Below are 10,376 nucleotides of genomic sequence, written 5' to 3' on the forward strand. Positions count from 1 at the left end.
ACCACACAAGCTAAGAGAGAGCATTAGCCAAAGCATATTTATAAGGAAAAGCCTTTTCCCCACAGTGGCAAGGTGGAACAAGATGCCCCAGCCAGCCTGGTGATGGGGTTTCTATATCCTCCACCCTGCAGAGCTGAGCTGGCAGCAGCGAGACACGCAAGAGGGGGAAAAGTAGCTGCACAGGATGACAGGCAATATTGTGGGCTCTCCTGCCACCCACGGTCACCCTAGAAAGCCTCCGTCCACTTGGAGGTGTCCATGAAGATGGAGGAGGAGCTGTGGAAGAGCCAGAGGCAGGGCAGGGAGCCCTCCCGTGTCCAGAGGTCCTTGGTGCAGTCATACACCTCCATCTCCACCCGGTAGTCCCCGTCCATGCCTTTCCAGTAGCCACCGGTGACAAAAAGCCGGTCGCCCAGTGGCACCATCCCGCCGTTCTCATGGAGTGTGTGCAGGAGCTGCACCTGCACAAGGGGCAGGGTGGGATGTGTGGGGACCCCCTGCTCCCACTGTGGAGGACATCAAGCCACTGAGCGTGTCCCCTTGCCCCATCCTCTCTGCAAGGTCTGAGGGCCCCTGCAGACACATCTTGCTTTTAGCAGCATCCACATGTTGTGCTTGTATGGGAGAAAGGTTGGGGATGCTGCAGGGAGCAGAGGGTCTGAAGAGCAGAAGGGACAGGTAGGATTCTGCTGAACTGCACAGACAGGAGCCCCGCACACCATGTAGGAGGGTGATGCTAGGAAAGGGGGCTCTTGTGGGCTTCTGCAGCGTGAACACTTTTTAAAATCAGCAACTTGGTGCAAAGGCTGTGCTCCTAGTGTGGGTGTGACGGGGCAGGAGGGAAGGAAGGACTGGGGCATCTTGAGCTCTGCAGGGGTTAATAGAGCCAAGGGCTGAGCAGGCAGGAGGGACAAGGGGTGCTGGCACCTGGGATAAGAGGTGTGGAGGGTATGTTTGTGTGGTGCTGGTGGGGAAGGAAGAGCTGCCCTACCTCCCTGGGAGGGCAATTGCACCCTGCCCCCACAGCCCGCTACCTTCTGCCAGATGTTGGCCTCTGGGTTGTACATGTAGACCTTCTTGGTGTTGTCCCCAATGAGGTAGATGAGCCCACGCAGCGTGGCACAGCGTGGGGCTGAGAGGTACTTGGGGATGAAGGGGGATGTGATAACACTCCACAAATCTGCAAGGAGCAGCCATCAGCAGCGTGTCCCACCCTTGGCCCTCGATGCAGCTGCCAGTGACCGAAAAAAGCATTGCCGAGCCCATGGCTATTTAAGGGTGAGTTTGAAAGGGAAGGGACAGAGCAGCCAGGCAGGGTGGCACCCATGGTCCCCATTTCAGACAAGGGTTATGCATAAAAAAAGTGTGGGGGTGTTACTATTTGTAGTGGTGGTGTGGGATGGGGGAGACCACCACAGACTGCACGGAGCCTGCCTGAGGAGGTGGCATTGTCATAGGAGTTTAATTTCTCCCTAAGGTGGGCTGCCTCCCCCACTTCTCTGCCCCAGAGATCCAGCTCCACTGCAGCTCAGGTCTGGGCTGGGCTGGAGGTCTGCAACTCAGGTCCATGCTGCCAGCAGCCGTGCTCCTTGGCTGGACCCAGCCCCATGCTACAGCCATCACTAGACCCCATTAACACCTGATCCCATCCTGCAGGACCGTGCCTGGCGGCACAGAATGTCACCTGCCTGGGGGTCCCCCTCAGCCCTGCTCCCCAGGAAGGCATCGGTAGGGCATGGCAATGGGGCCAACTCTCACCTTGGACAGGGTTGTAGCACTGCAGGGTGAGCGCGTTGTACTTGATGGCACAGGAGCCCACCAGGTAGAGCTTGCCCAAGCAGCTGGCAGCTGCAAAATTGCTCACATACTTCAGGGCTGGGCTGATGGCACACCAGCTCTTGTTGTAGGGGTCATAGCGCTCCACCTCCACCACATCCACTGTCGTCCCTGCAGGGTGGCAGGATACTGCAGCCTCCCTGTTGCTTTGGGGCACCCATGGACCCCTGCCCCGGCAGCACCTGCAGGGTCTTCGCAGCCTTACCCCCAATGACGTAGATCTCACCATTGAGGACTGCACTGGTGTGGTTTGTCCGGGCTTTCAGCATGGAAGCGATGGGCTTCCAGGCACCATCCATCCGGCAGAAGCACCAGGCCTGAGTTGTTGACCATGTGTCATTCTGGGACCCTCGGGAGCCACCTGGTGAGGGACGGGTCAGGCGGGCCACCCACTCAGAACACAGTTGTCTCTGGGCACCCCTTGCCAGCAGCTATATCCACCCAAGAGGGGAGCAAGGAGAGGGCTGGTCTTGGAGAGGTGGGTAGCCCCCACTCCCATGCCAGCATGCTGTGCTCACATCTTTGCCCCCCGTCCTCCTTGGGGACCCCCACTCCACCCCAGCAACCCTGGCACCTACCTGTGACGTATACATCATTGTTCAGAGCCACCAGGGAAAAGCCCCATTTGTTGTAATCAGGGAAGTCGGGCAGAACCATCCATTGCCCTGAAAGCCAGTGGAGCCAGGTGATGACCCGCCCCCAGCCAGCAAATGACACCTTTCAGCCAGCCCTATTTTGCCCTTCCCTCCCCCCTCCCCCCCTAGTACACCTCCTGACACCAGATCGTTTGGCAAGAGGTGGCTTTGGGGTAGATGGAGGGTTAATTAACATGCAGGGGGTAGTGTGTGCCGTGGGGACTTACTGCTTTTGGGGTTGTAGAAGGCAAAGTTCCTGGGGGCAGCCGACACCTCCAGCCCTCTGTCCTCATCCTCACCCTCCTCCAGCACACGGCCGCCGACCACCACCAACACCTCCTCCAGCTTCTGCGGTGGAGTTGGAGGGTTCTTTTGGGCACTGGCATCACTCTGCCCCTGATGAAGAGGCCGGGACAAGGCCATTAGGCTCTGAGCTGAGCCTTCCCCCCCAGCTTGGGGGGTGGGATTTAGGGCAGGGGAGTACCCACTGTGGTGCGGGATTGGGCGACGAGGGCCTTGCTGGCATCTGAGTCACGGATGAGGGGCTCAGTGGCAAGCAGGTTCTGCAGGTACTGGTCGGGCAGTGAGACAAGGTGGGCCAGCTCCAGCAGCTCAGGCAGAAACTGGGCTCGGGGCCCTGGGTCATGGCGTACCCAGCGCAGCACAGCTTCAGCCAAGCTCTGCTCCTCCTGCACCTGCAGCTGGTCGTTGGAGAGATACGTGGCCAATCTCTCCTTGGAGAGCTGGAGGAACTCCTCCTGCAGAGAGACGGCTTCAAAGTTCTCCTGCAAGAAAGACCAGGCCTTGGAGGAGACCTCAGGGCAGCCGTGGCTCTCACCAAACTCGCAGATACCTAGGCAGTTGGTGGCGTCCATCTGCTGCCGGAGGTAGCGGCTGCAGACCTTCTGGATAGTGGGGAAGTGGAGCTGGCTGGAGGTCCGCATCAGCCCCTCCACGTTGCCCTGGTTGATGGTGACCTTCCCCGTGTAGGTGAAGTCAAGCAGCATCTCCAGTGCACTGGGGTCCACCTCCTTCAGCTCCACACGCGCTGCAATGCTCTCAGCAAAGTCACCAGAGAACATGGCATGGAAGTAGTGGCTGCAGAGGGCCAGGATGCCACGATGGCAGGGGAACTCTCGCCCACCCACCACCAGTGTCACATCCGCCAGTTTAGGGTTGGCACGTAGCCGCTGCAGCCCTTCCAGGATGCCCTGGGCATGTGAAGGCAGGCAGAAGTCAAAGTCATCCACGTTCCTCACCATGGTGCTGGGGATGGCCGTAGGGCTTTGCTGGCGGAGCGTGAAGAGGGTGTCCCTGCCAGGAAAAGGCAATGGCACCTCCCTCTCTCCCCCCTCCCGGCACAACCCCGCATTCCCAGCGCCCGAGTTCCAAGCCCGGGCAGGGGCAGGAGAAGTGCTCCCCGGAGTGCCCCACTCCCGCTTCCACCCATGGCCGTGATTGCTCCTCCCCGCGCTCCGAGCTGCCCTGCCAGGGCTGCCACCGGTTCTTCGGCAGTGGGGATGTTCTGGGGGCTGGGTTGAGCCCCGCTCTGGCTTCCTCCCCTCCCGCTCTCACCTGCGTTCTGCAGCTCTCCGGCCAGCCTGCCAGGCAGGGAAGTGGCCGCACTGGGGAGGGACCCCGCGCGACGCGGGATACAGCCGGGACGGGGCGGGGAACACACTATTTTTAGGTGGCACCCGGCCACCGCTCCCCGCTCTTAAAGGCACCGTAGGGGCAGAGCTGCCCGCTGCTGCCCATCGCTGTCGCCCCGCGGCTTTGCTGCTTTTCGGAAAGCAACCCTCCGCGGCCAGCCAGGCATCGCAAGCTTGGGGGAAACGGCTCACCCAGCATCACCTCCCCTCTACCCCCCCCCCCATCCCAACCCCATCGGTCGCCAGGGGTGCCCGCGATGTCCCTCCTCCACGCGGCTGTGGCTGCCGATGCCAACTGTTAAACATAGCACGTTATCTCATTCCTCGGCGTCCACAAATAAACGGCGGCAGCCGCCTCGCCGCGGGGAGCGGGCGCCAAGACAACGATCTCGGCGGGGCGGGTGGGGTGGCGGGGCGGCGTGCCGGGGCAGTCCCCTCCGCCCAAAAGCTTTCTCCAACGCCCCGGCAAGCCTCACTCTGCTTGGACAGAACCGAAAAGGTGTTTATTGCAGCCTGCAGCTTCACGCAGCCCTCTGCCCTCCCCACCAGCGGGCATCACTCCTCCAGGCTGAAGATCTCGGCTTCTTTCTCCTTCCAAAAGGCGAAGCTGCGGTCGATGTAGCGGCAGATCTCCTCCCCCTCTTCCCCGGGCTCCGCCGGCCGTCGGCCCGAGCTCTGCGGGGATCCGAAAAACCTCGCCTTGATGTCGTCGAAGCCGTCCTGCCAGCCCCGCCGGCCGGCGGCAATCTCGTCGGTGACGGCGCGGTGGAAGGTGCGCACCGCCCGCCAGCCGTGCCGGCCCAGCTGCTCGAAGACCTCGAAGCAGAGGAGGTGGCGGCCGCGGCGCTCCTCGGCGGGCAGCTCCTGCTCCAGGATGCGGAAATATCCCAGCATGAAGAGCTCCAGCGACAGGCTCTCGTAGTCGGCCGGTCCGCCCCCGGGCCCCGCCACGAATTGCTCCGGGGAGAGCGGCGTGCGGCCGGCGGCAGGGGCCGGCGGGGGCGGGGGGCGGCGGGAGGCGGCGTCCCGCCAGCCGCCCAGAAGCCGCTGGATCGCCGCCATCTGCCGCGCCAGGCGGGCCGCTCCCCCCGCCCCGGTCCCCGCTGCCTCCCTGAGATCCCCCACGGCCGGCGGGGACGGCCCGTAGGCGGAGCGTCTCCAGTGGCTCAGGAAGAGCATCACGATCCTCTCCTTCCTCAGGCTGCCCCACTCCGGCCCCGGCCCCGGGGAGCCGCCGCCGTCGGAAAACGCTTCCTCGCAGCTGATGCCCGAATCGCTGGCGGCCTCCGCACGGCTCTCCGCGGGTGCCTTCCCCCCCGCCGACCCCCAGGCAGACTCGAAGGCGCCGCGGAGGCTGCGGACGCAGACCCCGCACTGACGGATCTCCCGCTGTACCAGGCTGCCCGCCGGCTCCAGCGACTGCCGGCGGGCGGGGGAAGCGGCGGCGGCGGGGGGGGAGGCGACCCGCGCCCCCTCGGCGTTCGCCAGCAGCGCGGCCAGGCTGCTGACGGCGCCGGCCAGGCGACCGCACCAGAGGGGCAGGGGCTGCCCGGGGGCGGGCGGGGGGCTGCGCACAGTGATGCTGAGCAGCGGGGCGGGCAGGAGGTCGCGCAGCTCCCGCGCCAGACGCCGCAGCTCGCCCTGGTACGCCTCGCCCCGCCGCCGCAGCCTCAGGCTCTCCACCGCCCGCTCCAGCTGCTGCAGGTCCGCTTCCGTCAGCAGCTCCCCGAAGGGGCCCAGCACGGCCTGGCGGGAGGGCGAGAAGCGCCAGGAGCCCGCGTCCTGCGGAGACGGGCCGTCAGCGTCCCCCCGGGCCGCCGGCGTGCGCCCGCCGCCCCGGACCGCCCCGTACCTGGCCGTCCACCGCCTCCTCATCCGCCAGCCGGGCCCGCAGCCGCCGCACCATCACTTGCCGCTTCCACTCGGGGATGAGGCGGCCCCGCTCGTCGTGCGTGGGCACCAGGGCGTCCGCGTCTGCGTCCGCGGGTTCCAGCCCGGGGAGGTCCGCCGGCTCGGCTGCCTCACCCTGCACGGGCAGAGTCACGAGGGGCTCGGGAGGGGGCGGCAGCCGAGGGGACGAGCCGGGGGCCGGGGGCGGAAACAGCGACCTACCGGGTGGGTGAAGAAGGGCGCCGGGATCCCGGCCCGCTGCGAGGGCTTGCCGAGCTTGAGCTCTGCCGGCACCGACCTGCCGGGCTCCATCCCGGCCGGCGCGGGCCTCCTCCTGGAGGAGGGCAGGCAAGAGGAGATGGGACCCCAACACCCCCAGGGCCCCCCACGCGTGACCGGGTGAGGGGTGCCCCGCGAGGATTCCCAGCATGTCACCTCGGTCCTTGCGGGGAACTCTTCCCGGGAAAGACCCACGCGGGGGCGTTTCCTTCAGAAGACGGATGGAGCTGCGGGGCCCCCGCTGCCCCCGCCCTCCTGGGGGTCACCGCGACGGCCCTGCAGCCGAGGACCGAGCCCGCGGCTGCCCCCATTGCCGCCAGCTCTCCTCCGGGCGCCCCATGCCCCCGGCCCACCCGCCCCGCTCCCCGGGGGGGCAGTGGGCTGGCTTCCCTCAGGGGATGGGGGCGACCGCAGCCCCAGCGGGGCCTTACCTGCCACAGGGGGCTGAGCCAGCCGCCGGGACAGCAGGCACCCGGGACCCCCCCGTCGAGTGGAGGGGGTCGGGTCCTGCCCTGCCCTACCCAGGCAGCACCCAAAGGTGGGTGCAGCTGCACCCACAAAGTCCCCGTGCAAGGAACAATGCGCGCTACGGGGGGGCAGGGCGGCTGGAGGGGTCGGCCAGCCCTGGAGCAGGCAGGGGCCACGGCTGCAGCGCTGGGGCAGGGCAGAGAGCACACTGAGCATCACATTAATATTTGACAGGGGCATCGAGTGGCAGCGCTGGGGCTCAGTGGGTGGCACCGGCGCTGGTCCTGGAAACAGCAGCTCTGTAGCTTGGCTCCAAGCCTTGTCCCTTGCCTCACGCCAACAGACAATGGCCAAAACTGGTCATGGCATCTGTTCCCACACATGGCCAGGCCAGATTCTGGGGACAGAGGGAGGATTTTGCACTGGCTGGCACAGAGGGCAGGTACCAGCAGTGAGCGATCTTCAGCTGAGGGACCTGTCGCACTGCTGCCCAGACATCTGTTACCGATATTCAGCCACGTTTGTGTTCTTTCACTCCATTGCCATCCATTATATATGGCCAGGATGGATCAGTGGGGCTCAGTTACACATGAGAAATTCAATCAAGGGGCTGGAATAAAATCAAGAAGCAGCAGATCAAAGACTGTAAACACCGATCCCCTGGTGAGAATCCATTACAAGTTCAGCCTTTTAATCCCTCTCCAGCACTGGTGCAGGCTGATGCTTGGCTCTCATGGGTGGATGATCTGATGCTACCCTGCAATACAGCCACAGTGCCAGAGCCAGTTATGCGGTGCCAGTGGCAACACAGTGCTCTGCAATATTGATTGGGATGTAGTATGAAACACAGGAGCATGGCCTGGTGCTGGAGGTACCACGTGTCTCAGGTTAAGCAGACAGATGTTGCAAGCTGTGGCATGAGCCATGCATGAACCCATTCCTGTCTTGCTGCCAGCATGGCAAGCAAGGGCCAGAGCTTTGTCAGCTGTTGGGGCAAGGGGGGATTTTGCCAAAAGCCCTGCAAGAGCTGGATCTTCCTTTAGGTACCAGAAAGCCACTCACAAATGTCCTGCCTCCTGCTCCCCTGGAGTGCTGGGGAAGGATGGACAGGTCTACCTTGATGCCCGGCCATGGCCTGGGACTGCCTACGAGAGGATGCAGCTTAGAGGGAGCCTTTGGGAAGTACCAAAGAGCCACCTCCCGCTGGCCAGTGTTTTCCGATCCAAATTTCTGTGAGCTCTCCATATTTGCATCCATCTCCAGGGCCCGGAAGGTACTGAGAGGCCATGGTTGCCCTGAGCAGTCTGACACCATGCTCGGCTACCCTTCTTGGGGCAGATGTAGCCCTCAGGACTCTCAACACCAACATTTGGGTCCCCTTCCTGGGAAACAAGGTCTGCCAAGGTGGCAGGCAAGGGTGGGAAGTGGCTGAGCACCAATGCTGGGAGATCCCCAGCCACCAGGTGTATGGGAGGAGATGGTGTGGAGCAGCAGCAAGGAGCTGGCACCCCTGGGGGCACAGTGCCACTGCACAGCTGCTGGGGCCACCCCGCTGCGGGGAAGGGCTGCAGGTTTCCCTGAAGAAGAGACTCCCAAAATGTGAGGCACATCCCAGCTGGGGCTGCTTCTCCCGCAGGCAGCTACCCTTGGGCAGGCGGCTGTGCCAGGGCTGCCTCCCCCAGCCCGGAGAGCCTCCCGGCGGGACCGCAACCCTCTGCAGCACGGGGGCGTGGGGGCCAGGAGAGGAGAGGAGGGTCTCCCTGAAACCTCCCTCTCAGCTGCTTTTGTCACCCTGGCCTTCAGGAGAGCAGGCACTGGCCCCTTTGGGGATCTGCTGGCAAGAGTCCCAGGGCACTCCCCCTTCCCCTTCCCGGGATGCATCCCATCTCTGCAGGGATGAGCAAAGTGTCAGGGAAGAAGCCAGTAGTGGCCCCTCTCCCCCAATTCCCACATTTGTCCCCCTCTAACAGTCCTTGACGCTTTTCCCGGCCTCTCGCCCAGCTCCCAGGGCCATCTCCTTCCCTCTCCCCCAGTTCCCAGGGCCGGACCCCTCTCACTCCCCCAGTTGTGCAGTGATGAGCAAGCAGACACGGAAGAAACCAGGCGCGGACCCTCTCAGGATCCCCAGTGTTTCTATTTCAGCGGGGCCATGGGGTGCCCGGCCGCCTCGCTCGGTAGCGGGGCAAGGGGAGGTGTTGCGTGTCATCCCCCGGGCCCAGCTCGTCCTCCAATAACCTGCGCACCCATTGCAGCTCTTCCATGATCTCCTGCAACTGGCGGAGAGGGCTGCGGTCTCTGTCCTGCTGGCCGGACAGTATGTGGACACGCTGGCGGGGCATGGGGGCTCTGCGCTCCCCAGGGCCGTTGGGGAGTCTCCGGCGTTGGGCACCGCTGGGGCCCCGCTGCTGCCGCTGCCGCCTCCGCCTCTGCTGCCGCCCTGGCTCTACTTCAGGATGGAGGTGGCCGTGATGATGGCAGGCCACCCCATCGTGGTCCTCCTGTCCCTGCAGGCGGTGGATGGCCATGATGTGCCCCCGGCAGAGCGGGCAGGTGGCAGTGACGCTGGTGTCAGCCCAGCACTGGATGCAATCATGGCAGAATGCATGCCAGCACGGGTCCACGGCAGCGGGGCCTTTGAGGGGACCCAAGCAGATGGGGCAGGCGTCCTCCTGCAGGGAGATCCTGGTGGCTCCTGACGCTGCCGGCTCATGCCTGGATGCCTCCATTGCTGCTGCTGGCAGTTGGTGTCCCGTCAGCTGCTGGCGACACTTGCTGTCTCACTTGCCACTGGCCAAACTTGTTGGATGCCACTGGTGAGACTTGAAGGCTCAGGTGCCACCGGCAGGACTCAAAGTCTCGGGTGCTGCTGGTGGGACTCGAAGGCTCAGGTTCCTCCGGCAGGACTCGCTGGCTCCTGGGCTGCTGGCAGCTCTCAACGTCTGGCATGCTGTGGCAGAACTCGATGGCTCGGGTGCTGCCCACAGGACTCGACGTCCCACCTGACGCTGGCAGCACACAACGCTGGCACGTGTTGCTTCCCAGCGCAAGTGATGTCATGGGGTGATTGTGACATCACAGTGTTCTGAGGGGTGCCCGTGCGGATGCACCCAGGCGCTCGCCCAGCCTCAGAGACAGGCCCTGCGATGCAAAGCCCCCCCGGCAGCGTTGCTTCACACCTCCGTGCCTGCTCAGGCCCCTTTCAGGCGTCCCTGCTGCTGTTGGTTCTTGCGCCAGCATCAGATGCTTGCGGAGCGGTTGGGGCTGGCAGGGCCCTCCGGGGGTCACCTGGTGCCAGCCCCTGCTGAAGGAGGGCCCCCTGAGCCGGACGGACCCTGGGCACCACTGGGAAGGGCCAGGCTCCATCTTTGCACCCTCCCTTCAGACAGTGATCTATATGGAGACGGTGCCCCGAGCCTTCTCTTCTGCAGGCTGAAGAGTCCCATGTCTCCCTGCCTGTCCTCACCAGAGAGATGTGTTGGCCAGATGGCTGGCATCAGAAAGCTTGTAAGAAAGAAATGTCACAGCCCAGGCCTTCCCTAGAGACCTTCCCCACCACAGAAAACCTTTGGAGACAATCAATTGAGAGACACAGCCAGAATGTGGGCCAGAGGCAGTG

At 64.1% G+C, this 10,376-nt stretch overlaps 1 protein-coding gene across 1 annotated transcript; it reads right to left on the reverse strand.

Annotated features, from left to right (window-relative positions):
- Positions 1-11: 11 nt before the first annotated feature.
- Positions 12-10,031, reverse strand: LOC308072363 (kelch-like protein 30). The gene is made up of 9 exons (XM_080409080.1): positions 5,976-10,031; positions 4,818-5,905; positions 2,960-3,785; positions 2,699-2,867; positions 2,415-2,501; positions 2,042-2,197; positions 1,759-1,947; positions 1,035-1,180; positions 12-461 (listed from the first exon to the last, which is right to left on the reverse strand). Exons 1-9 carry the CDS (start codon positions 6,441-6,443, stop codon positions 228-230), a joined length of 3,363 nt encoding a protein of 1,120 aa, XP_080265206.1. The 5' UTR covers positions 6,444-10,031; the 3' UTR covers positions 12-227.
- Positions 10,032-10,376: the final 345 nt, after the last annotated feature.

This window comes from Falco punctatus (assembly GCF_963210335.1).
Source record: "Falco punctatus genome assembly, chromosome: 13".
Lineage (NCBI taxonomy): Eukaryota > Metazoa > Chordata > Aves > Falconiformes > Falconidae > Falco > Falco punctatus.